The 25,326-nt window shown below is 48.1% G+C and overlaps 1 protein-coding gene across 1 annotated transcript in view; it reads right to left on the reverse strand.

Annotated features, from left to right (window-relative positions):
- Positions 1 to 25,326, reverse strand: part of aatkb (apoptosis-associated tyrosine kinase b) — a 207,236-nt gene that overhangs the window by 66,252 nt on the left and 115,658 nt on the right. The window contains 1 exon segment of the mRNA XM_078401383.1: positions 10,530 to 10,663. Coding sequence (XP_078257509.1) covers positions 10,530 to 10,663 — 134 coding nt within the window.

Below are 25,326 nucleotides of genomic sequence, written 5' to 3' on the forward strand. Positions count from 1 at the left end.
TTTTCTCCGAGATCTTCGGTTTCCTTCCACACTCCAAAGACGTACAGGTTTGTAGGTTAATTGGCTGGGCAAAATGTAAAAATTGTCCTTAGTGGGTGTAGGATAGTGGTAATGTGCTGGGCGGCGCGGACCCGGTGGGCCGAAGGGCCTGTTTCTGTACTGTATCTCTAAATCTAAAAATCTAAATCTCAATCATTACCAGAAGGGTTCGGCTGGAGCCACAACCATTAACATCCATGGCATTCTTCCCACCAAAGACCAGGTCGTATACCTTCAGACGATGGCCACACGGTGGCGCAGCGGTAGAGTTGCTGCCTTACAGCGCTTACAACACTGGAGACCCAGGTTCGATTCCGACTATGGGTGCTGTCTGTACAGAGTTTGTACGTTTTCTCCATGACCGCGTGGGTTTTCTCTGAGATCTTCGGTTTCCTCCCACACTCCAAAGACGTACAGTTTGTAGGTTAATTGGCTTGGTATAAATGTAAATTGCCCACAGTCTGACCGTGGTTCACTGGTTGGTGTGGACTCGGTGGGCCGAAGGGCTTGTTTTCCGCGTTGTATCTCTAAACTAAACTAAATTAAACTAAACATGACAGGAACATTATAGAGTCATAGTCATACAGCGTGGAAAAAGATCCTTCAGCCCAACTTGCCCACACCGGCCAAAATGTCCCATCTACACTTGTCCCACCTGCCTGCGTTTGGCCCGTATCCCTCTAAACCTGTCCTATCCATGCACCTGTCTAAATGTTTCTTAAACGTTGCGCTAGTACCTGGCTTAACTACTTCCTCTGGCAGCTAGTTCCATAAACCCACGACCATTTGGGTGAAAAAGTTACCCCTCAGGTTCCGATTAAATCTATCCCTCCCACTTTCATTTCTTGTCACTACTTGGCATACACAAAATGATGGAGTACCTCAGTGAGTCAGGCAGCATCTCTGAAGAAAAGCAATAGGTGACTTTTCGGGTCAGCGCCCCTCTTCGGACCCAGGTCCCAACCAAAAAATCTCACCTATTCCTTTTTCTCCAGAGACGCTGCCTGACCCGCTGAGTTACTCCGGCATTTTGTATCTACCTTCGGTACAAGCCAGCATCTGTAATTCCTTCCTACACATACTCCTCGGTGTGTTGGGCTTGGATAATAGCGAAGTGCTGATGCTCAATGTTCCACGAAGTGAGACCAAGACCTCAATTAGCTGGAGTGCACATGAGGAGGGCTATGATTTGTTTATCGAAGAGGCACCATTTTGCTTGACTCGGCTGACACAGTAAATTTACTATGCTTGTTTAAGACCACAAGCATATTATCCACTAAAGATAAATTTGCACAGAAAAGTGACGGATGTGTGAAAAGAATGTGACATTTCTTCCCTCCGCACTATAATTTCGAGCCAGCCATTCTTGGCAAATTATGCACATTCCCCATTCAACAGAAACAGGATGAGCTATTGACACAGTTCAAGTGGTAAAGGAAGCGATGAAGGGTTTTACAGCACGGAAACAGGACCTTCGGCCCACCGAGTCCGCGCCGAAACAACGATTCCCGTACACTAGCACTATCCTACACGCACTAGGGACAATTTACATTTTTTTACCGAAGCCAATTAACCTACAAGCCGGTACGTTTTTAGAGTGTGGGAGGAATCCGGAGCACCCGGGGAAAACCCGTCACGGGGGGAACGTACAAACTCCGTACGGTCAGCACCCGTAGTCAGGATGGAACCCGGGTCTCTGGCGCTGTGAGGCAGCAACTCTACCGCCGCGCCACCGTGCCGGCCCGTGTTGTTGGAAAGGTAAAACATAGTTCCTTGAGGAACATTTCATCTGAGAAATCGATCTTGAGATGAAGAATCTAGTTAAGGCACCACTGCAGCCTGTCATGCCATCCCACGTCACATTCTCAAGCTCAGTGGGTGGAAATGCAGTTGAACTCACCCAAGTGGAAGGTTGCAGAAGGCAAGGAAGGCATTTTCAGAAAGGTGGATTAAAACACAAGAAAATCTAATGACATTGTGTGGTAGAGTGGCACAGCTGGTAGAGCCATTGTGTCACAGCGCCAGAGACCCGAGTTCAATCCTGACCTCGGGTGTTCTTTGTGTTTCTCTCACCCGCCACCCTTTGCCTGGAAACGTTACCCCTTAGATTCCTGTAAAATCCTCCTTCACCTTGAACCTATACCCTCTGGTTCTTAGATTTCTTAGATTTAGATTTAGAGGTACAGCGCGGAAACAGGCCCTTCGGCCCACCGAGTCCGCGCCGCCCAGCGATCCCCGCACACTAACACTATCCTACACACACTAGGGACAATCTTTTTACATATTACCCAGTCAATTAACCTACAAACCTGCACGTCTTTGGAGTGTGGGAGGAAACCGAAGATCTCGGAGAAAACCCACGCAGGTCACGGGGAGAACGTACAAACTCCGTACAGACGGCGCCCGTAGTCAGGATCGAACCTGAGTCTCAGGCGCTGCATTCGCTGTAAGGCAGCAACTCTACCGCTGCGCCACCGTATTAGGGGGAATCAAGAGGGGGCTCTGGGCAAGAGACTGTGCATCCACCCGATCAATTCCCCCCGTGATTTTATACACCTCTACATAAGATAATAGACAATAGACAATAGACAATAGGTGCAGGAGTAGGCCATTCAGCCCTTCGAGCCAGCACCGCCATTCAATGCGATCATGGCTGATCACTCTCAATCAGTACCCCGTTCCTGCCTTCTCCCCATACCCCCTCACTCCGCTATCCTTAAGAGCTCTATCCAGCTCTCTCTTGAAAGCATCCAACGAACTGGCCTCCACTGCCTTCTGAGGCAGAGAATTCCACACCTTCACCACTCTCTGACTGAAAAAGTTCTTCCTCATCTCCGTTCTAAATGGCCTACCCCTTATTCTTAAACTGTGGCCCCTTGTTCTGGACTCCCCCAACATTGGGAACATGTTTCCTGCCTCTAATGTGTCCAATCCCCTAATTATCTTATATGTTTCAATAAGGTCCCCCCTCATCCTTCTAAATTCCAGTGTATACAAGCCCAATCGCTCCACCAAAAGATCACCCCTCATCCTCTTGCGCTCCAAGAAATAAGAGTCCCAGCCTGCCCAGCCTCTCCCTGCAGCTCAGACTCCCCCGAGTCCTGGCGACATCCTTGGAAAAGTCGATGACAATGATTCTGACAAGTAGATTATCGACGTGCAACAGGTCTGGAGAGTCCGCCGCAGAGCACAACCTCAGAAGCCCGTCTGATTTTTAAGCAACCAAGGGCCTGTGGCTCATACGCAAGCTGGTAATTACTGGGGAGCGATTCTTGACGTCGTGCAACAAAAACATCTCATTAGCCAGACCGAGAAGGAGACGGTTTCACACGCACAAAAAAATAACTTGCTCCACACCTGGCCTTGCACAACATGGCTGCTCTGCCTTCACACCAGCCAAGGGTGTGTCACCTCAACTAAAGCCCAACTGGCTCCTGTGGCAAAGCTGTGTTTGTGTGGAGATCCAGGTTGGCCCTAGGCAGTCCTGACCACAGGTGCCGTCTGTACGGAGTCGGTACCTTCTCCCCGTGGAGACCACATGGGTTTTCTCCATTTAGAACTGAGATGAGGAAAAAACTTTTTCAGTCAGAGAGTTGTGAATCTGTGGAATTCTCTGCCTCAGAAGGCAGTGGAGGCCAATTCTATGAATGCATTCAAGAGAGAGCTAGATAAAGCTCTTAAGGATAGCGGAGTCAGGGGGTATGGGGAGAAGGCAGGAACGGGGTACTGATTGAGAATGATCAGCCATGATCACATTGAATGGCGGTGCTGGCTCAAAGGGCCGAATGGCCTCCTCCTGCACCTATTGTCTATTGTCTATTGTCTATAAGTGCTCCAGTTTCCTCTCACATTCCAACGTTTCTATGACTGGACAAGCCAGATGCAGGAAGAAAAAATGTTCCCAATGTTGGGGGAGTCCAGAACCAGGGGCCACAGCCTAAGAATAAAGGGGAGGCCATTTAAAACCGAGGTGAGAAAAAACTTTTTCACCCAGAGAGTTGTGAATTTGCGGAATTCTCTGCCACAAAAGGCAGTGGAGGCCAATTCACTGGATGGATTTAAAAGAGAGTTGGATAGAGCTCTAGGGGCTAGCGGAATCAAGGGGTATGGGGAGAAGGCAGGCACGGGTTGCTGATTGTGGATGATCAGCCATGATCACAATGAATGGCTCGAAGGGCCAAATGGTCTCCTCCTGCATCTATTTTCTACGTTTCTATGTTTCTAGGTACAGGTGTGTAGGTTAAGACATAAAACGCTGGAGTAACTCAGCATGATAGGGAGCATTCCTGGAGAGAAGGGATAGATGACGTTTTGGGTCGAGACCATTCCTCAGACCCGAAACATCACCCATTCCATCTTCAGACCTGACTCAAGAAGGGTCTCAACCCAAAGGGTCACCCATTCCTTCTATCCAGAGATGCTGCCTGTCCCACTGAGTTACTCCTGCATTTTGTGTCTTAATTAAAAACCAGCATCTGCAGTTCCTTCCTACACAGGTTTGCAGGTTGATTGGTGCACCCTGCGAGCTGGAGCTGTTTCAGCTTGAGACCTCATCAGGCCACAAATGGACATTCGGAGAAAGGGTGTTCAGCTTTGTAATTCCGTGATTTAATTCCTGATCTGATACTATTTACTTTAGTTTAGTTAGTTTATTATTGTCACGTGACACGTTGTCTGGTGAAGGGGGGAGGGGAAGATTTAAGAGGAATCTGAGGGGTAACGTTTTCACACAAAGGGGGGTGGGTGTATGGAACGAGCTGCCAGAGGAGGTAGTTGAGGCTGGGACTATCCCAATATTTAAGAAACAGTTAGACTGGTACATGGATAGGACAGGTTCAGAGGGATATGGGCCAAACGCAGGCAGGTGGGACTAGTGTAGATGGGACATGTTGGCCGGTGTGGGCATGTTGGGCTGAAGGGCCTGTTTCCACACTGTAAGACTCAATGACTCTATCCCTTGGAACTCTGATGAGGAGCAGTGGAATTTTCTCTGGTGCCCTCAATTAATTCTTGATCTTGACTTAAAATAGACCTGATTGCTGCTTGCATGGGACCTTAATGTTCGCAAATTAGCTCCCCTGTTTCCGACATTTCTGTAAGCACGATCCCTCAGAGGTACATCAGAGGCCACAGAGATACTGAGGCAGGCTTGGGGCAGCGAGTGGCAGTACTTCCATTCTTTCCAATTCAAAGTCAAAGTCAAAGTCAAATTTATTTGTCACATACACATACACGATGTGCAGTGAAATGAAAGTGGCAATGCCTGCGGGTTGTGAACAAAAAGAATTACAGTTACAGCATATAAATAAAGTTAATAAGTTACTATTAGTGTCGACAAAAATTTAGTCTCTGGGGTTATAAAAGTTGACAGTCCTGATGGCCTGTGGGAAGAAACTCCGTCTCATCCTCTCCGTTTTCACAGCGTGACAGCGGAGGCGTTTGCCTGATCGTAGCATCTGGAACAGTCCGTTACTGGGGTGGCAGGGGTCCCTCATGATCTTGCTTGCTCTGGATCTGCACCTCCTGCTTGGTTAATTGCGTCAGCTGTGTGAACGTCTGAGCTGTTGTCTGAGCCTTGCGCCACTGAGCATAGAAACATAGGAAATAGGTGCAGGAATAGGCCATTCGGCCCTTCAAGCCTGCACCGCCATTCAATATGATCATGGCTGATCATCCAGCTCAGTAACCTGTACCTGCCTTCTCTCCATACCCCCTGATCCCTTTAGCCACAAGGGCCACATCTAACTCCCTCTTAAATATAGCCAATGAACTGGCCTCAACTACCTTCTGTGGCAGAGAATTCCACAGACTCACCACTCTCTGTGTGAAGAAATGTTTTCTCATCTCGGTCCTAAAAGACTTCCCCCTTATCCTTAAGCTGTGACCCCTGGTTCTGGACTTCCCCAACATCGGGAACATTCTTCCCGCATCTAGCCTCTCCAACCCCTTAAGAATTTTAGATGTTTCTATAAGATCCCCCCTCAGTCTTCTAAATTCCAGCGAGTATAAGCCTAGTCTATCCAGTCTTTCTTCATATGAAAGTCCTGCCATCCCAGGGATCAATCTGGTGAACCTTCTCTGTACTCCCTCTAAGGCTAGAATACTCCCTCTAAGGCTAGAACACCACTCAGCCTCCAACATCTGCCCTGCATAATTTGCAAACATTAGACAGGTGATTGTCCAGTCTCGGCTGTTTAATACTTCACAGATCAATCCACTAGGATATTGAGTATTGAGTATGGAAGTTGGGAGGTCATGTTGCTGTTCCTACGTTCATAAGTGATTTAGTCATCGCACCTACTTGGGTTCCTGCATGTGTTCTTCTTCTCGTGAGTTCATAAGTTCTGGGAACAGAATTAGGCCATTCGGTCCATCAAGTCTACTCCGCCTTTCAATGATGGCTGATCTATCCTTCCTTCTTAACACCATTCTCCTGCCTTCACCCCATTTATCTATCTCTGCCTTAAAAAATATCCATTGACTTGGTCTCCAGAGCCTTCTGTTATATAAGCTGCTGGTGGGGCCACGTTTGTATCGTGTACAGTGGTCAGTTCTAGTCACCATGTTGTAGGAAAGATGTTGTCAAGCTGGAAAGGGTGCAGAGAAGATTTGCCAGGATGTCAGCAGGACTCGAGGGTCTGAACTATAGGGAGAGCTTGTGCAGGCTAGGACTCTGTTCCTTGGAGCGCAGGAGGATGAGGGGTGATCTTACGGAGGTGTACAAAATCCCCATGAGAGGAATAGATCGGGTAAACACGCAGAGTCTCTTGCCCAGAGTAGTTCCATCCCACGCTGGGGAAAACTTACACAGGCTAAATATCTTTGGGATATGGGAGGAAAGTGGAGCACCCAAAGGAAACTCACCTGGTCACAGGGAGAACGAGCAAAGACCGTACAGGCAGCACCCATAGTCAGAATTGAACCTGGGTCTCTGGCGTTATGGGGCAGCAATTGAACCTGGGTCTCTGGCGTTATGGGGCAGCAATTGAACCTGGGTCTCTGGCGTTATGGGGCAGCAACTCTACCACTGCGCCACCAAACATTTATCCGAACGTTATTTCTTTATGAGTTTGGTGCTGGTTGGACTCTGTGTTGAGGTCAATGGAAAAGAACAAGATAGAGCAGAGGTCCACTGGGTCAGGCTAACCTTATACCCTACAAAAGTGGTGTGGCACAAAGAAAGCTTTGTTACAGGGCTGAACTTAGCCGAAGACCCAGGAGCTACAAGTGTAGCTCCCTACAGGTGTCAGGTTACTGGGAGAAGGCAGGAGAATGGGGTTAGGAGGGAGAGATAGATCAGCCGTGATTGAATGGTGGAGTGGACATGATGAGCTGAATGGCCTCATTCTGTTCCTATGACCTTATGACCTCATGAGCCGATGGCCAGGTGGGTTTGGCGTTAACTGCATGATTTGCGTGCACTGCACCGATCCAATTCACGTGAAACAGTTCGGGCGGCACAGTGGTGCAGCGGTAGAGATGGTACCTTACAGCGCCAGAGACCCGGGTTCGATTCTGACTATGGATGCTGTCAGTGTGGAGTTTGTGCGTTCTCCCTGTGACTGCGTGGGTTTTCTCCGGGTGTTCTTGCTTCCTCCCACACTCCAAAGTCGTACAGGTTTGCAGGTTAATTGGCTTTGTTAAAAAATTGTAAGTCGTCCCGAGAGTTTAGGGTAGTGATAGTGTACGGGGATCTTTGGTTGGTGTAGACTTGGTGGGACAAAGCTCCAGTTTCCGCGCTGTGTCTCTAAACTGAACTGAACTAAACTAAACTAAAGTTATTTCCCGGGAGAATTTGGCCACATGATAATAAAAGTGAATGCGTCTTTGAAGTCAGAGTTTTAGGTGAGATCAGGAAATCAGGTCATTCAACAACGGTTCCTTGTTGAAGATAGACACAAAATGCCGGAGTAATTCAGCGGGACAGGCAGCAACTCTGGAGAGAAGGAATGGGCGACGTTTCAGGTCGAGACCCGTCTTCAGTCTCCAGACTCAGACTCTTCCCTTCACCCGAAACGTCACCCATTCCTTCTCTCCAGAGGTCCTGCCTGTCCCGCTGAGTTACTCCAGCTTCCTGTGTCTATCTTCGGTTTAAACCAGCATCCTAAACTGAGGTTCCTTATTGGCGTACAGAAACCAGTTTCAGTGCAATTTTTTTTTTAAACAAAACACAACAAAAACAAAACAAAAAGAATCCAAAACACAAATAGTCTGAAATGAAAACTTAAAAGTGCTGAAAATGCTCAGCAGGTCAGGCAGCGTCTGTGCAGAAAGATGCAGGGGTAAGACAACGACTTTTCATCAGAACTAGGAAGATTTCAACCCTTTTTTCCACTTCATTTTGTCACCCACCTCTCTTCCTAATTCACTTTACACAACAGTTATCCAAACCAAACCAAACCAGTGCAGGTACAGCAATGTGATGTGTAAGAAGGAACTACAGATGCTGGTTTAAAGCGAAGATAGACACACAAAGCTGGAGTAACTCAGCGGGACAGGCAGCATCCCTAGAGAGAAAGAATGGAAGAAATCCCAAGAAGGGTCTCGACCCGAAACGTCACCCATTCCTTCCCTCCAGAGATGCTGCCTGTCCCGCTGAGTTACTCCAGCTTTTTGTGTGTATCTTACAGCAAAGTAATGTTGTTCTAAGCCAGTGGCCAGCAAACGTACGTGCTCCTAATACGTGCCACGGCAGGTAAAATTCAGTCTAAATTATTAAACTTTTATGGAAATTTGTATGACTGAAGGCCCATCACGGAATGACTTTCAGGGTAGGTTAACTTCATTAAGCTGTCAAAGACTACGAGCAAATGGTAAAAGGGGCAAACACAACATAGAAAATAGGTGCAGGAGTAGGCCATTTGGCCCTTCGAGCCAGCACCGCCACTCAATATGATCATGGCTGATCATCTAAAAGCAGTACCCCGTTCCTGCCTTCTCCCCGTATCCCTTGACAACCACATATACTCCACCATATCTCCATCGTCACTCCTCCATAGCTCCATCCTCACACACACGCACTCCTCCATCTGCACATTCATTCCTCCATATCTCCATCTCCACACTCACTCCCTCATATCTTCACCCCCGCCCACATCATTATATCGCCAGGCCCCACACACTCCTCCATATCTCCATATGTCAAGATAAGACACAATAGACAATAGACAATAGGTGCAGGAGGAGGCCATTCGGCTCTTCGAGCCACTGCCTTCTGAGGCAGAGAATTCCACAGATTCACATCTCTGTGAATGAAAAAGTCTTTCCTCATCTCAGTTCTAAATGGCCTACCCCTTATTCTTAAACTGTGGCCCCTTGTTCTGGACTCCCCCAACATTGGGAACATGTTTCCTGCCTCTAACGTGTCCAACCCCTTAATAATCTTATACGTTTCGATAAGATCTCCTCACATCCTTCTAAATTCCAGTGTATACAAGCCTAGTCGCTCCATTCTTTCAACATATGACAGTCCCGCCATTCCGGGAATTAACCTAGTAAACCTACGCTGCACGCCGGACACAAGAAGCCGGAGTAACTCAGAGGGTCAGGCAGCGTCTCTGGAGAGAAGGAATGGGTGACGTTTCGGGTCAGGACCCTTCTTCAGACCAACACACCTTCCCCCAGCCGGCGGGATTTTACAGGACCCCTCACCCGTCCTGTTCTCTGCGTTTGAGCGGCTCCCCTCGGGACGCTGGCTTCGCTGCCCAGGCTGTGGGACACAGAGGAGAACGGCAAGCTTTGTCCCCACGGCTGTTCAGCTCCTCAACTCCTAGCCACCCCTGGCCCGCTGCTCACCCTGCCAATCCCCCCCCCAATAGTTTTTGTACTGCTCTACGTGCCTTTGTTAATTGCCCCACGGGGACAAATAAAGTGCTTTTGAACTTTGAATATCTCCATCCCCACCCTCACTCCTCCATATCTCCACACTCAAACCTCCATTCCCACCCTCACTCCTGCATCCCCACACTCACACTTCCATATCTCCATCCCCACCCTCACCTCTATCCCCACCCTCACTCCTGCATATCTCCATCCCCACCCTCACTCCTCCATATCTCCACACTCAAACCTCCATTCCCACCCTCACTCCTGCATCCCCACACTCACACTTCCATATCTCCATCCCCACACTCACACCTCCATCCCCACCCTCACTCCCCCATACTTCCATCTGAACACACGTTCTTCCATACCCACCTTCCCTCCTTGGTGTACCTATTGCTGAATTCACCCCATGGTATATCTATCCCGATTGCACCCACCTGCTCCTGCACACAGGCTGGGATGTGTGGAACCACCTGCACTTCTGTGCCATATATGGTTCCACAAATTTGAATACCAACATTATCAATCATCATTCACACGCCAGTTTATTTCACTGAAGAGGTTCATTCGCGGCAAAGCAACATTGCTTTCACCTTCCATTCCAATCTTCACCGTCGCCGCCCAACTGCACCATGGAGGCGATGCAAGGAACTCGTTGCTCTTACCTTAAACCCAATGTCCCCTTTCTTGCAACAGAGGCAGGCGAGCATGAGGAAGATGAAGGTGAAGAGTCCAGAGAAGGACACAGCGACCACTGCCAGTGAGGACGACCACGTCAGTTCACTTATGGGTGTCCCATCTGGAAACAAACAGAGATAGCTGTCTTATGTCACCTTCTCAAACTATTCCACAGTTTAGTTTAGTTTAGAGATACATCCCTTAAAGTCTCCCCCCCTAGCTGAATATAAAATATAGAAGAAGCCTTACTTGCCCTTCACTGCTTCACAACTGAATGGAGGAATAAATATCATTTCAAAATGGGGGAGTCCAGAACCAGGGGCCACAGTTTAAGAATAAGGGCCATTTAGAACGGAGATGAGGAAAAACTTTTTCAGTCAGAGAGTTGTGAATCTGTGGAATTCTCTGCCTCAGAAGGCAGTGGAGGCCAATTCTCTGAATGCATTCAAGAGAGAGCTAGATAGAGCTCTTAAGGATAGCGGAGTCAGGGGGTATGGGGAGAAGGCAGGAACGGGGTACTGATTGAGAATGATCAGCCATGATCACATTGAATGGTGGTGCTGGCTCGAAGGGCCGAATGGCCTCCTCCTGCACCTATTGTCTATAAAAGTCCAGTTTACAATTCTCTTGATTTAGAGATTAATTTGGAGATACAGCAAGGCCCTTTGGCCAAGCGAGTTCGTGCCGACCAGCCATCCCCGCACACTTGTACTATCCTACACACACTCGGGACAATTGTACAATTATACCCAGCCAATTAGCCTACAAACCTGCACGTCGTTGGAGTGTGGGAGGAAACCGGAGGTTCCTAGTGAAAACCCACGCAGTTCATGGGGAGAACGTACAAACTCCGTACACGTGGTCAGGATCGAACCCGGGTCCCTGGCGTTGTAAAGCAGCAACTCTACCACTGTGTCCCCTTTCCACCCACAAAAGTCTCACAAAATGCTTCCCTGGTCTTGAACAAGTAAGAGTGTAGCTCATGCCCACATTTCCCAAGAGCTTTGCACAGTTCACAAGCACGTCCTTATTCTTGACATATACATCACCGTTTTGTGCCCTTTATAGAAATCTCTCTCAATGAATCGCTCCGCAGTTGAAAGTAAACCATCTCTCGACATGTTGGAGCAGTCCCGCTCAATGCCAACGCCATTTGAGTTTAGTTCAGAGATACAGCATGGAATCAGGCCCTTAGGCCCACCGAGTCCATGTCGACCGCTGGTCACCTGATAGTTCTATGTTATCCCACTTTCGTATCCACTCGCACCTCTGTAAAGGGGAATGTAGAGAGGGCTAATTAACCTACAAGCCTGCACGTCTTTGGGATGTGGGAGGAAACCGGAGCACCCGGAGGAAACCCACGTGGTCACAGGGAGAACGTGCAAACTCCGCACAGAGACGGCACCCTAGGTCAGGATCGAACATGGGTGACACTGGCTGAATTAAAAAAAAATTACGAAAAGAATTCCTGGGAAAATTTGATGGTAGGCAGAGTGATCGCCTCTGGTGTTCAATCCAGTGTTTATGCCACTGGCAACGAAGATCATGTGGGCAACATCACTTCACATCACATCACTGTTTCTGGGAGCTTGCAGTGTTTATACCACCCATCGTTCGTGTCTCTTACATTGCAACAGCGACTACATCTCAAAAGACACATCAGAGGCTTCGACACCTGTTGTCATAGCTTGACAATGTCAAAGGCACTACGTGAACCCAAGTTGAAAACTTTCGATGGAATCTTGTATTCGGAAAAGTTTATTTCTTTTTCTTTTTCTCGGGCACTCAAGATGGAAATAAACCCTTTTAGAGTCATAGAGTCAGAATCTTGCAGCCTGGAAATAGCCCCTTCAGCCCAACTTGCCCACACCGACCAAAATGTCCCATCTACACTAGTCCCACCTGCCTGCGTTTGGCCCATATCCCTCTAAACCTGTCCTATCCACGTACCTGTCTACCCGTTTAAATGTTTCTTAAAAGTTGTGATAGTACCTGCCTCAACTACCCGCTTTGGCAGCTCATTCCATACACAAACCACCCTTTGTGTTCCTCTCAGGTTCCTATTAAATCTCCCCCACCACCTTAAACCTAGTTCTCGATTTCCCTACTCTGGGCAAGAGACTCTGTGCGTCTACCCAATCTATTCCTCTCATGACTTCACACCAGTACCAAATCTGGCTGCTCACAGTCCAACTGCAAGTAAACATGCAGGTAAACTAGGCAGTGAAGAAAGCTAATGGCATGTTGGCCTTCAAATTTGAGGAAGGATATTCTTGCTATGGAGGGCGTGCAGCGTAGGTTCACTAGGTTAATTCCCGGAATGGCGGGACTGTCGTATGTTGAAAGGCTGGAGCGATTGGGCTTGTATACACTGGAATTTAGAAGGATGAGGGGGGATCTTATTGAAACATATAAGATAATTAGGGGATTGGACACATTAGAGGCAGGAAACATGTTCCCAATGTTGGGGGAGTCCAGAACAAGGGGCCACAGTTTAAGAATAAGGGGTAGGCCATTTAGAACGGAGATGAGGAAGAACTTTTTCAGTCAGAGAGTGGTGAAGGTGTGGAATTCTCTGCCTCAGAAGGTAGTGGAGGCCAGTTCGTTGGATGCTTTCAAGAGAGAGCTGGATAGAGCTCTTAAGGATAGCGGAGTGAGGGGGTATGGGGAGAAGGCAGGAACGGGGTACTGATTGAGAGTGATCAGCCATGATCGCATTGAATGGCGGTGCTGGCTCGAAGGGCTGAATGGCCTACTCCTGCACCTATTGTCTATTGTCTATTGTCTATTGATTTGAGTATAGGAGTAAAGAGGTCCATCTGTAGTTGTATAGGGCCCTGGTGAGACCACATCTGGAGTATTGCGTGCAGTTTTGGTCTCCTAATTTGAGGAAGGACATCCTTGCTATTGAGGCAGTGCAGTGTAGGTTCACAAGGTTAATCCCTGGGATGGTGGGACTGTCATATGAGGAATAATTGGAAAGACTGGGCTTGTATTCACTGGAATTTAGAAGGATGAGAGGGGATCTTATAGAAACGTATAAAATTATAAAAGGACTGGACAAGCTGGATGCAGGAAAAATGTTCCCAATGTTGGGGGAGTCCAGAGCCAGGGGCCACAGTTGAAGAATAAAGGGGAGGCCATTTAAAACTGAGATGAGAAAAAAACATTTTCACCCAGACAGTTGTGAATTTGTGGAATTCTCTGCTACAGAGGGCAGTGGAGGTCAATTCCATGGATGAATTTAAAAGAGAGTTAGATAGAGCTCGAGGGGCTAGTGGAATCAAGGGATATGGGGAGAAGGCAGGCAGGGGTTACTGATTATGGATGATCAGCCATGATCACAAAGCTGGCTCGTGGGTCCAAATGGACTCCTCCTGCACCTATTTTCTATGTAATTTGCATCCCAGTCTACGAAACAACCCTTGTAACCGGCCTTGTAAATGCAGCATCACGAACTGACTGGAACCATATTATAAATGCCGCACATGTACGCCCTTCCTGACAACCTTTCCATTCTAAATAGCTGCTCCCATAGTGGGAGTTTCCAGTAGATCTTTGACCCACTGTCAATGAACCATGCCTCAGTGGAACTGCAGTGCCCACCAATGGCCAGGAGGGTGTCATTACAACAGGACAAGTTGACATTGCATTTTGCAACACAAAATATAGAGCACAAAGCAAATCGAGTCACACAGCATGGAAACAGGCCCTTTGGCTCAACTGTACCTTCATTGGTGCACGTGACAATAAAAGACCTTTGAAACCTTAGAACTCGTCCATGCCGACCAAGATGCCCCATCACTGAGCTAATCCCATTTACCTGCATTTGGCCCACGTCCCTCAAAACCTATCCTGTCCGTGTACTTCCCTTCTCTCCGGAGATGCTGCCTGCCCCGCTGAGTTACTCTGGCATTTTGTATCTATCTTCAGTGTAAACCAGCATCTGCAGCTCTTTTCTACACTACCCATGTACCGGTCCAAATGTCTTTTAAATGCTGTTGTAGTATCTGCCTCAACTACCTCCTCTGTGCGGCACGGTGGTACAGCGACAGGCCGCAAGGTGGCGCAGCGGTAGAGTTGCTGCCTTACAACGCTTGCAGCGCCGGAGACAGGGGTTCGATCCCGACCACGGGTGCTGTCTGTACGGAGTTTGTACTTTCTCCCCATGGCCGCGTGGGATTTCTCCGAGATCTTCGGTTTCCTCCCACACTCCAAAGACGTGCAGGTATGTAGGTAAATTGGGTTGGTGTAAAGTGTAAAACTATCCCTTGTGTGTAGGAAAGAGTTAGTGTGCTGGGATCGCTGGTCGGTGCGGACTCGGTGGGCCGAAGGGCCTGTTTCCGCACTGTATCTCTAAAAAAACCTGGCAAAATTGTGTGCGTACATTCTGTAGATAGTATTATAGCACACTCATTGCACACTATCACTTCACAGGGACAGAGTAATATATATTATGCCACGTTTGTACTTACAACAATAAGAAACCAGAACCAATGCAGACATTGTACTTTTGAAGTGAACGTAATATTTTTTAAGGCAGAAATAGATTCTTAATTAGTACGAGTGTCAGGGGTTGTGGGGAGAAGGCAGGAGAATGGGGTTAGGAAAGATAGATCAGCCACGATTGAATGGTGGAGTAGACTTGATGGGCCGAATGGCCTAATTCTGTTCCTAACACTTGTGAACTTATGAAAGCTACGGGCTATGTATGTACGGAGTTTGTACATTCTCCCCGTGACCGCGTGGGTTTTCTTCAGGTGCTCAGGTTTCCTCCCACAATCCAAATATGTACAGGACAATCAGCTTCGGTAGAAATTGTAAATGTTCTCTAGTATGTGCAGGATAGTACTTGTGTATGTGTGGGGATCGCTGGTCGGCACTGACCCGGTGGGCCGAAGAACCTGTTTCCGCGTTGTATCTCTAAACTAAACTAAAAAACTAATTAATAGTCTTTGGCTTCCAAGCTTCTCCTCGATGTTACTTACAGTTCAATTTAACCGTTCGTGAAAGTCTGACGAAAAGTGAAAATGATTCTAATCTGGCACCGAATCACTGCCGTCAGAAGGGAGCTGATATCTCTGCTGTCTTTACAAATTTCATTTTGGCGATGTTCTTGTTTTGTTTGTTCAGCTTCCATTGAATGTGTAAAATAATCAACTGCTTCTGAAGGTGCAGAATGAATTAATAATATACTGCCCCATCATTTTTCCGAATGTAATTTTTCGTGACCTACTTACTGCGACCATGTGGGAACTTCACAACAAAAAGTGTTTGAGACTTCAATCTGTCTTGGAAGTGCGTCTATCCAAGGGCTTTTTTTAAGCTTCTTCGTATAAATCTCATGTTAGTCGTTGGCAAGGCCAAGATTTATTGCCCATGCCTAATTGCTCTTGAATCAAGTGATGAACATTGTTGTGGGCGTGGAGCCACGTGTAGACCAGACCTCACGTTACAATGTCTAGACTATACGCCGATCAGCCAGAACATTATGACCACCTGCCTCATATGCTGTTGGTCCTCCACGTGCAGCCCCACACGCAGCAGGGTGTGGTGCACTGTGTATTGTGACCAAAGATAATAGAGCAGAGCAAAATAGACCACTCAACCCTAAAAACCGTAGTACGTCACGGCGCCATTTTAATAGGTGGAAACTTGCAGAGACATTTAAAACGAAAAATAACAAAAATCTGTGAATTGATAGACGAGATATTTTCTGCATTTTAATGGTATCATCAGGTATACTGTTCCCCCAAAACACTGATTACACTGCGAGAGGCAGAGCGAACGGCGGGTTTTGCTTACTAAAATGGCGGACGTAACGTTCCTTTTGCGTACTACACCAGTATAGGCGATTTCAACGGAGTGGTTCATCTTGCTCCTCTAGTATCTTTGATTGTGACACATTTCTCCCGTGACCACCATTAACATTTTCTGTGGCTTGTGCCACAGTAGACCTTCAGTCGGTTCGGACCAGACGGGATAGCCTTCGTTGCCCTCGCGCATCGATGAGCCTTGGGCGCCCAACACCCTGTCACCGGTTTGTGGTTTGTCCCTCCTTGGACCACTGTCGGTCGGTACTCACCACTGCTGACCGGGAGCACCCCACAAGCTTTGCCATTTCAGAGATGCTCTGACCCAGTCGTCTGGCCATAACAATTTGGCCCTTGTCAAAGTCGCTCAGGTTTTTACTCCTACTCATTTCTCCTGAATCCAACACATTAACTTGAAGAACTGACTGTTCACTTGCTGCCTAATATATCCCATTCTTTGACTGGTGCCATTGTAACAAGATAATCAATGTTATTCACTTTACATGACAGTGATCATAATGTTTTGGCTAGGAAAATAACTGCAGATGCTGGTTCAAATCGAACGTAGACATAAAATGCTGGAGTAACTCAGCGGGTCAGGCAGCATCTCAGGATAGAAAGAATTGGTGACGTTTCGTGTCGAGACCCTTCTTCATGCCCTTCTGAAGAAGGGTCTCGACTCGAAACGTCACCCAATCCTTTCTATCCTGAGATGCTGCCTGACCCGCTGAGTTACTCCAGCATTTTGTGTCTATAATGTTTTGGCTGATCAGTGTATAATGGTTGCTAACCATTTTAACTCCCTTTCTCATTCCCACACCTGCCTCTCTATCCTGGGTCTCCTCCATTGCCATAGTGCGGCCACAAGCAAATTGGAAGAACAGCGCCTCATGGATATGCACAAAATGCTGGAGTAATTCAGCAGGACAGGCAGCATTTCTGAAGAGAAGGAATGGGTGACGTTTCGGGTCGAGACCCTTCTTCACGACTCGAAAAGTCACCCATTCCTTCTCTCCAGAGGCGCTGCCTGACCCGCTGAGTTATCCACCATTTTGTGTCTATCTTCGGTTTAAACCAGCATCTGCAGTTCCTTCCTGCACAGTAGATCATGTTCTGCCTGGGTAGCTTACAACTCAACGGTATGAACATTGACTTCTCCATTTTGTGGAGATTAACCTACAAACAACTCCCCCATACCTTTCACCCCCCCCCCGACCTCTCGCCTGTGGCTCACCTAGATGTGCACCCATTTCTACCTGTCCCATTCCACCTGTATTTAATACTCTGGATTCACATTTCACACATTTTTAGTTTAGATTGGTTTCGAGATACAGTGTGGAATCAGGCCCTTTAACCCACCTACAATCACCTCGTAAACACGCATGGTGGCGCAGCGGTAGAGTTGCTGCCTTACAGCGAATGCAGCGCCGGAGACTCAGGTTTGATCCTGACTACGGGCGCCGTCTGTACGGGGTTTATACGTTCTCCCCGTGACCTGCGTGGGTTTTCTCCGAGATCTTCCGTTTCCTCCCACATTCCAAAGACATACAGGTATGTAGGTTAATTGGCTGGGCAAATGTAAAAATTGTCCCTAGTGGGTGTAGGATAGTGTTGGTGGAGCAAGGACAGTGTTAATGAGCGGGGATCGCTGGGCGGCGCGGACCCGGTGGGCCGAAGGGCCTGTTTCTGCGCTGTATCTCTAAATCTAAATCTATACTAGCTCTATCCTAGTGACACACGAGGAACAATTTACAGAACCCAATTAACCTACAAACCTGCACGTGTTTGGAATGTGGACGGAAACCGGAGCACCTGGAGAAAGCCCACGCTGTCACAGGGAGAACGTACGAACTCCGTACTGACAGCCCCCGAGGTCAGGATCGAACCCTGGCGCTATCAGGCAGCAGATATCTCCTTATCTCTCACTTTTTGTCTTTTCACCGAGAGCTCTTGTTCAACCATCTGCCAATTAAAACCCCTCTCACTTGCAACCCCCTTACACTTACCAGGATTTGTCCCACCCCCACCTCTCTTCCAGCCTTTCCTTCGCTACTACAACCAGTTTTTCTGACCCGAAACGTAGCCCAGCAATGTTCTCCAGAGATGCTGCCTGATCCGCTGAGTTACTCCAGCACTCTGTGAAACATCGCCCAGCAATGTTCTCCAGAGATGCTGCCTGACCCGCTGAGTTACTCCAGCACTCTGTGAAACATCGCCCAGCAATGTTCTCCAGAGATGCTGCCTGACCCGCTGAGTTACTCCAGCACTCTGTGAAACGTCACTTATCAATGTTCTCCAGAGATGCTGCCTGACCCGCTGAGTTACTCCAGTACTTTGTGTCCTTTCACACCACCTCTTCTCTCTTTATCTGAAAGCCTCTTGTCTCCTTTCCACCTCTAGCCTTTGTTTAGAGATACAGCGCGGAAACAGGCCCTTTCGGCCCACCGGGTCCGCGCCGCCCAGCGATCCCCGCACATTAACGCTATCCTACACCCACTAGAAACAATTTTTACATTTACCAAGCCAGTTAACCTACATACCTGTAGGTCTTTGGAGTGTGGGAGGAAACCGAAGATCTCAGAGAAGATCTCATGGGAAGAGCGTACAAACTCCGTACAGACAGCGCCCGTAGTCGGGATGGAACCCGGGTCTCCGGCGCTGCATTCGCTGTAAGGCAGCAACTTTACCACTGCGCCCGCTCCACCCAAATGCTAACCAAACCCCCCTCCCCTTACTTGAATCCACCTATAACTTGTGTAGGAAGGAACTGCAGATGCTGGTTTACACCGAATATAGAAACAAAAAGCTGGAGTAACTCAGCGGGTCAGGCAGCATCTCTGGAGTGAAGGAATGGGTGACGGGTCTCGACCTGAAACGCCACCTATTCATTTTCTCTGGATATACAGCCTGACCCGCTGAGTTACTCCAGCGTTTTGTGTCTATCCATCTAATACCTGTTAGGCTTTACCACACCCTCACCTCTCTTCCCCAGCTTTCTTCTCCCCCCACCCCCCACCCTCCCTCCCTCCAACCGCTCCATCAGTCTAAAGAAGAGTCCCTCTGCAGACGCTGCCTGATCCGCCGAGTTCAATGATATTTGACACACTACCACGCTGCCTGGTGTGTTGATGCTATGTCCCATGGGTTTCGAGTTATAAGTGTTACAGTAATCAATGCAATGGGAACTGCAGAAAGAAATCAATTGCTCTGAGACTGGAATATAACAATATATAGCAAACAGGAGACACATCAAACCATCCTGTTCTCGAGGTGAGTTATCCTTTGACATCGTACATTATAAATCATTTAATAGTCTGTCAACACTGCAGCTGGTTGGAAAGACTTTAGCTTAGTTTGGAGATACAGCACGGAAACAGGCCCTTCGGCCCACCGACCACCAGCACACTAGTTCTATCCCACACCCGAGGGACAATTTTGTGCAGAAGCCAGTTGACCCACAAATCCGCACGTCTTTGGGGTGTGGGAGGAACCCGGAGCACCCGGAGAAAACCCACGCAGGTCATGGGGAGAAGGGGCAAACTCCGTACCAGGATGGAACCCGGGTCTCTGGCGCTGTGAGGCAGCAGCTCTACCGCTGCGCCATCGTGCTGCTGTAAGACTGAGATTCTGATCCATTTCACCCAGGTTCCTGGTGGCAGACTCCCACACCTGGGAATTTCAAGCTTCCAGGGCGTTAACACTAACAAAACTCAGTAACTGGGAGTGAGGAACAGTGCTGTGGGTGTCGAGTTACGTATAGACCGACACATTGCAGTGTCGAGGCAATACAATGGTTGGTAACCATTTTAGTTCCCTTTCCCATTCCTATACCAACCTTTCTGTCCTGGGCCTCCTCCATTGCCAGAGTAAGCCCACATGCAAACTGGGGGAAATGCACCTCATATTCCGCTTGGATAGCTTACAAACCCAATGCTATGAATGTTAAATTCACAAGTTCACCAGTTACAGGACTAAAATTAGGCCATTCGGCCCATCGAGTCTATTCTGCTGTTCAATCATGGCTGATCTCAGCCTCCTAATCTGATTTTCCTGCCTTCTCCCCATAACCCTTGACACAATATGATACGATACGATAAACTTTATTTATCCCAGGAGGGAAATTAATCTGCCAACAGTCATAAAACACAAAATACATGAAATATGAATTTAAAGTGACGAGTGGAAAGGATTTGAAAGGGGGGGGGACATTAGCCGGGACATCCCAAATTTTGAGCTAAATTGGTATATCCCGTACGGGACCGCCCTTGTCCCGTATTAGGCCCGGGGGGGGCTGTAGGCCCGGACACTGTAGGCCCGGACACTGTTGGCCTGGGGGGCCACTGTAGGCCCGGACACTCTAGGCCCGGACAATAGACAATAGACAATAGGTGCAGGAGTAGGCCATTCAGCCCTTCGAGCCAGCACCGCCATTCAATGCGATCATGACTGATCACTCTCAATCAGTACCCCGTTCCTGCCTTCTCCCCATACCCCCTCACTCCGCTATCCTTAAGAGCTCTATCCAGCTCTCTCTTGAAAGCATCCAACGAACTGGCCTCCACTGCCTTCTGAGGCAGAGAATTCCACACCTTCACCACTCTCTGACTGAAAAAGTTCTTCCTCATCTCCGTTCTAAATGGCCTACCCCTTATTCTTAAACTGTGGCCCCTTGTTCTGTAGCCACTGTAGGCCCGGACACTGTAGGCCATGGGGGCCGCTGTAGGCCCGGACACTGTAGGCCCAGACACTGTAGGTCCGGGGGGCCACTGTAGGCCCGGACACTGTAGGCCCAGACAATGTAGGCCCAGGGGGCCGCTGTAGGCCCAGACAGTGTAAACTAACGGAGTGTGTTCGGGGAGCGGGGCTGAGTGTGATCGCCGAACGGAGGTAGCATAGCAACCCGCCTCCTGGCCCGGGCGCCACCATTGGTGGAGCGGGAGCACATGGCCACTGGCTGGGTGAGGTCAGGTGGGGCGCGGGGCGGTGACGTCACATTTTGTCCATTATTTGGGAGTTAGAAAGTTGGCAACCCTAGTAATGTTGGACCTGAAATGTTCACTTATCCATGTCCTCCACAGATGCTGCCTGACTGGCTGAATTCCTCCAGCACTTTGTGATTTTTTTTTAACGTTAAGGATTAAGACAAGAACAAGCAGTATTATGTTGTACACTTGTAGGAATTTCTAATCAAAGGCTCAGAATTAAAATGCATTTATTCCAGCCTAACTTCTAATCCACTTTAAATGTTACAGAAATATTCATCAGAGATGGCACAAATCCAACTAATCTTTGAAATTTTATATTCATCAGATGCCGTACAAACAAAGCTGTTTGCTCATCTGCAGTTTTGTTTAAAGAGTTAATATGTTCAGATTCTCCAGGAAACTATGCTGTGAGATGGATATATTGAGACGGATTTCATACTGAATTTTTGTTGACTTTTCATCTCTTTAGAGCATGCTGATTTTCAAAACATGGCAGTGTGCTCATCTACTGCTTCAGCTGGGGCTGAAGGGCAGGTGCCAATGGTAAGAGTTTCAAGTTGTGCCAGGGAGTACTGCCGATGCTGAAAATCTGAGGTTAAAACCAGAGTAAGCTGGTCGGGCAGCAACCGTGGAGAAAGAACCGGAGTCAACCTTTCGTCAGCAACAAACAATCTGCTGGAGGAAAACTGTGGCAGCACTGAGGCCTAGCGGTAGAGACCCGGGTTCTATCCTGACTGTGGGTGCTGTCTGTACGGAGTTTGCACGTTCTCCCTGTGACAGCGTGGGTTATCTACGGGTGCCCAGGTTTCCTCTCACGGTAAAATTGTAAATTGTCCCTAGTGTGTAGAGTTTTGCTGGTCAACTGGATGATCGCTGGTCGGCGTGGACTCGGTGGGCCGAAGGGCCTGTTTCCGCACTGTATCTCGTGGTACTCTCGAAAGTAATCTCTAAAGTATCTCTAACTAAATAAAACAGAGTATGCTGAAAGTGCTCCAGAACCCAGTTGTTTACTTTAGTTTAGTTTAGTTTATTGTCACGTGTACCGAGGTACAGTGAAAAGCTGTTGTTGCGTGCTGAGCAGTCGGTGAAAAGAATCGACATGATTACAATGGAGCCATCCACGTTGAACAGGTACAGGATGAAGGGAACAACGTTTAGTCCAAGATAAAATCCAGTAAAGTCCGATTAAAGATAGTCCGAGGGTCTCCAATGAGGTAGATAGTAGCTCAGGACCACTCTCCAGTTGTTGACAGGATTTGTAATTAATTAATTGATTAATTAATTGTATTGTGATTAATTTATTCGCCAAGTATGCAAGAACATACAAGGGATTTGATTTGCCATAGTCAGACCAAAAAAGCAGCAAGACACACAACTACATCACAATTCACATAAACATCTACCACAGCGCACTGTGATGGAAGGCAATAAAGTGTTTATCTTCTTCCCTCCTTTTCTCCCGCGGTCGGGGCAGTCGAACCATCCATGGTTCAGTTGCCTGATAACAGCTGGGAAGAAACTGCCCCTGAATCTGGAGGTGTGCGTTTTCTCACTTCTGTACCATCTCTTGCCTGATGGGGGAGGGGAGACGTGGAGTGGCCAGGGTGAGACTGGTCCTTAATTATGCTGGTGGCCTTGCCGAGGCAGCGTGAAGCTTGGTTGTGTATGGTTAATGTGCGGGGATCGCTGGTCCGCGCAGACCCGGTGGGCCGAAGGGCCTGTTTCCGCGCTGCATCTCTAAACTAAACTGCGAAGAGCTCTGAAATCTCGCCTGCGTGAGTCCCGTTGGGAGTGAAGAATGACTTTGCCGTATTTCTCCAAAGCAATTGGATTAACTCTGTCCCTGTGGCAGCTCGCCAGCGTGTTGAGAGACAGCTCGCATTGAAGGACAACAATGCATGTGCCAAGGACCTCAGCGGAGGAAGATGGATGTGAAGAGAGATGCACAAGCGATGAGCTCCGGAATGTGCTTTGCCTGAGCACCTTCCGAGGCATGAAGAGGGAAAAACAGCACCTCGAGTGTCAGAGATAGTCACAGTTGCATAGTTCCTCAACCGGCCTTTAACTAGAAATGCCGCTTGACCCAAGGACCCAACTTGTCCATGCCAACAAACATGCCCCATCCACACTAGTCCCACCTCCCTGCATTTTGCCCAAATCCCTCTCAACCTTAAGATAGACACAAAATGCTGCAGTAACGCCATGGGACAGGCAGCATCTCTGGAGAGAAGGAATGGGTGACGTTTCGGGTCGAGACCCTTCTATCCAGGTACCTATCTAAATGTTTCTTAAACATTTTTCAGTTGTAAATCCGTGGAATTCTCTGCCTCAGAAGGCAGTGGAGGCCAATTCTCTGAATGCATTCAAGAGAGAGCTAGATAGATCTTTTAAGGATAGCGGAGTCAGGGGGTATGGGGAGAAGGCAGGAACGGGGTACTGATTGAGAATGATCAGCCATGATCACATTCAATGGCGGTGCTGGCTCGAAGGGCTGAATGGCCTCCTCCTGCACCTATTGTCTATTGTCTATTGCAATAGTACCTGCTTCGACTCGTTCCAAACACCCACCAACCTTTGTACGAAAAGGTTACCCCTCAGGCTCCTATAAAATCTTTTCCCCCTCACCTTAAACCTATGTTCTCTGGTTCTCAATTCCCCTACTCTTTGCACTCGTTCTGTCCTACACTCCAGGGCCAATTTACAGAAGCAATACTTGGACATACTTGGTCAATTGCACATACTTAGCCAATAAACTTATTCATTCATTCATTCATTCATGATTGATTGAATGGCGGAGTAGACTTGATGGGCCGAATGGCCTAATTCTACTCCTATCACTTATGATCTTATGAAACCCGATTCCTAGCATGGCGATGTTGGCTGAATGGCTGCCACAGGGAGATTAAAGTCCCCATTGCTCACATAGTTTCATTGTTAAATGGTACTAGGCCAAGTGGACCCGTTGGGCCCAAACCTCTCCTGCATTGGTGCAGCACCCTATCCTCCCCCCCACCCTTCTCTCCTCAACCCCTCCCCTCTCCCTTCTCCCCCACTCCCCCCTCCCTCCCTCCTCCCCTCCCCCTCCCCTCCTCTTAAATGTTAAAATGTGAATAACTTTAAAAATATAAGACCGATTTCAATAAAACTACTGGCATTATCACTAAAGTGACAATGGTGAGTAAGGTGGGCCTAAAACTGTTGCGCTATCGTGTACCATTTTGGCTGAAGTTCAGTCACAAACAAGATAACAAACGAGAGTTTTAGTATACAGATGGAAACAGGCCCTTGGATCCAACTCATCCACACCAACCAAGATGTCTACTGAGCATCAATGTATAATCCACAACTCGTCAAACCTGTCTCATGCCTTCCTTCTGTTCTTATCTCTGGACTTTGTTTTAAACCATCTGCCTATCAAACCCCTCCCCCTTGCCTATGTCCACCTATTACCTGCCACGATTTGTCCGGCTTCTCCCTTTCCCAGTTTTCTTCTCCCCCCCCCCCCCCCCCCCCCTACAATCAGTCTGAGTTTGAGTACAGTTTATTGTCACGTGTACCGAGGTACAGTGAAAAGCTTTTGTTGCGGGCTAACCAGTCAGCGGAAAGACAATACATGATTACAATCGAGCCATTCACAGTGTACAGAAACATGATCTGTAGGGAATAATGTGAATAGTGGGTCTTGACCTGAAACGTCACCTATCCATGTTTTCCAGGGATGTCGTCTGACCTGCTGAGTTACTCCTGAACTTGGTGTCCCTATTTGCCTACTGAGCTCGCCCCACTTGCCTGTGTTTGGCCCCATATAACATGAAATTCCTACCTAGGTACCTATCCAAATACATTTTAAATGCTGCACTCCCAAATGCATTTTGAATGTTGCCACCACTATCTCCTCTGGCAGCTCGTTCCATGCACACACCACCCTTTGTGCGTAGAATAGGTCCCCTTTAAATGTTTCTCCTCTCACCATAAGCCCATGCCCT

Source organism: Rhinoraja longicauda, chromosome 6 (assembly GCF_053455715.1).
Source record: "Rhinoraja longicauda isolate Sanriku21f chromosome 6, sRhiLon1.1, whole genome shotgun sequence".
In the NCBI taxonomy this organism is placed as follows: Eukaryota; Metazoa; Chordata; class Chondrichthyes; order Rajiformes; family Arhynchobatidae; genus Rhinoraja; species Rhinoraja longicauda.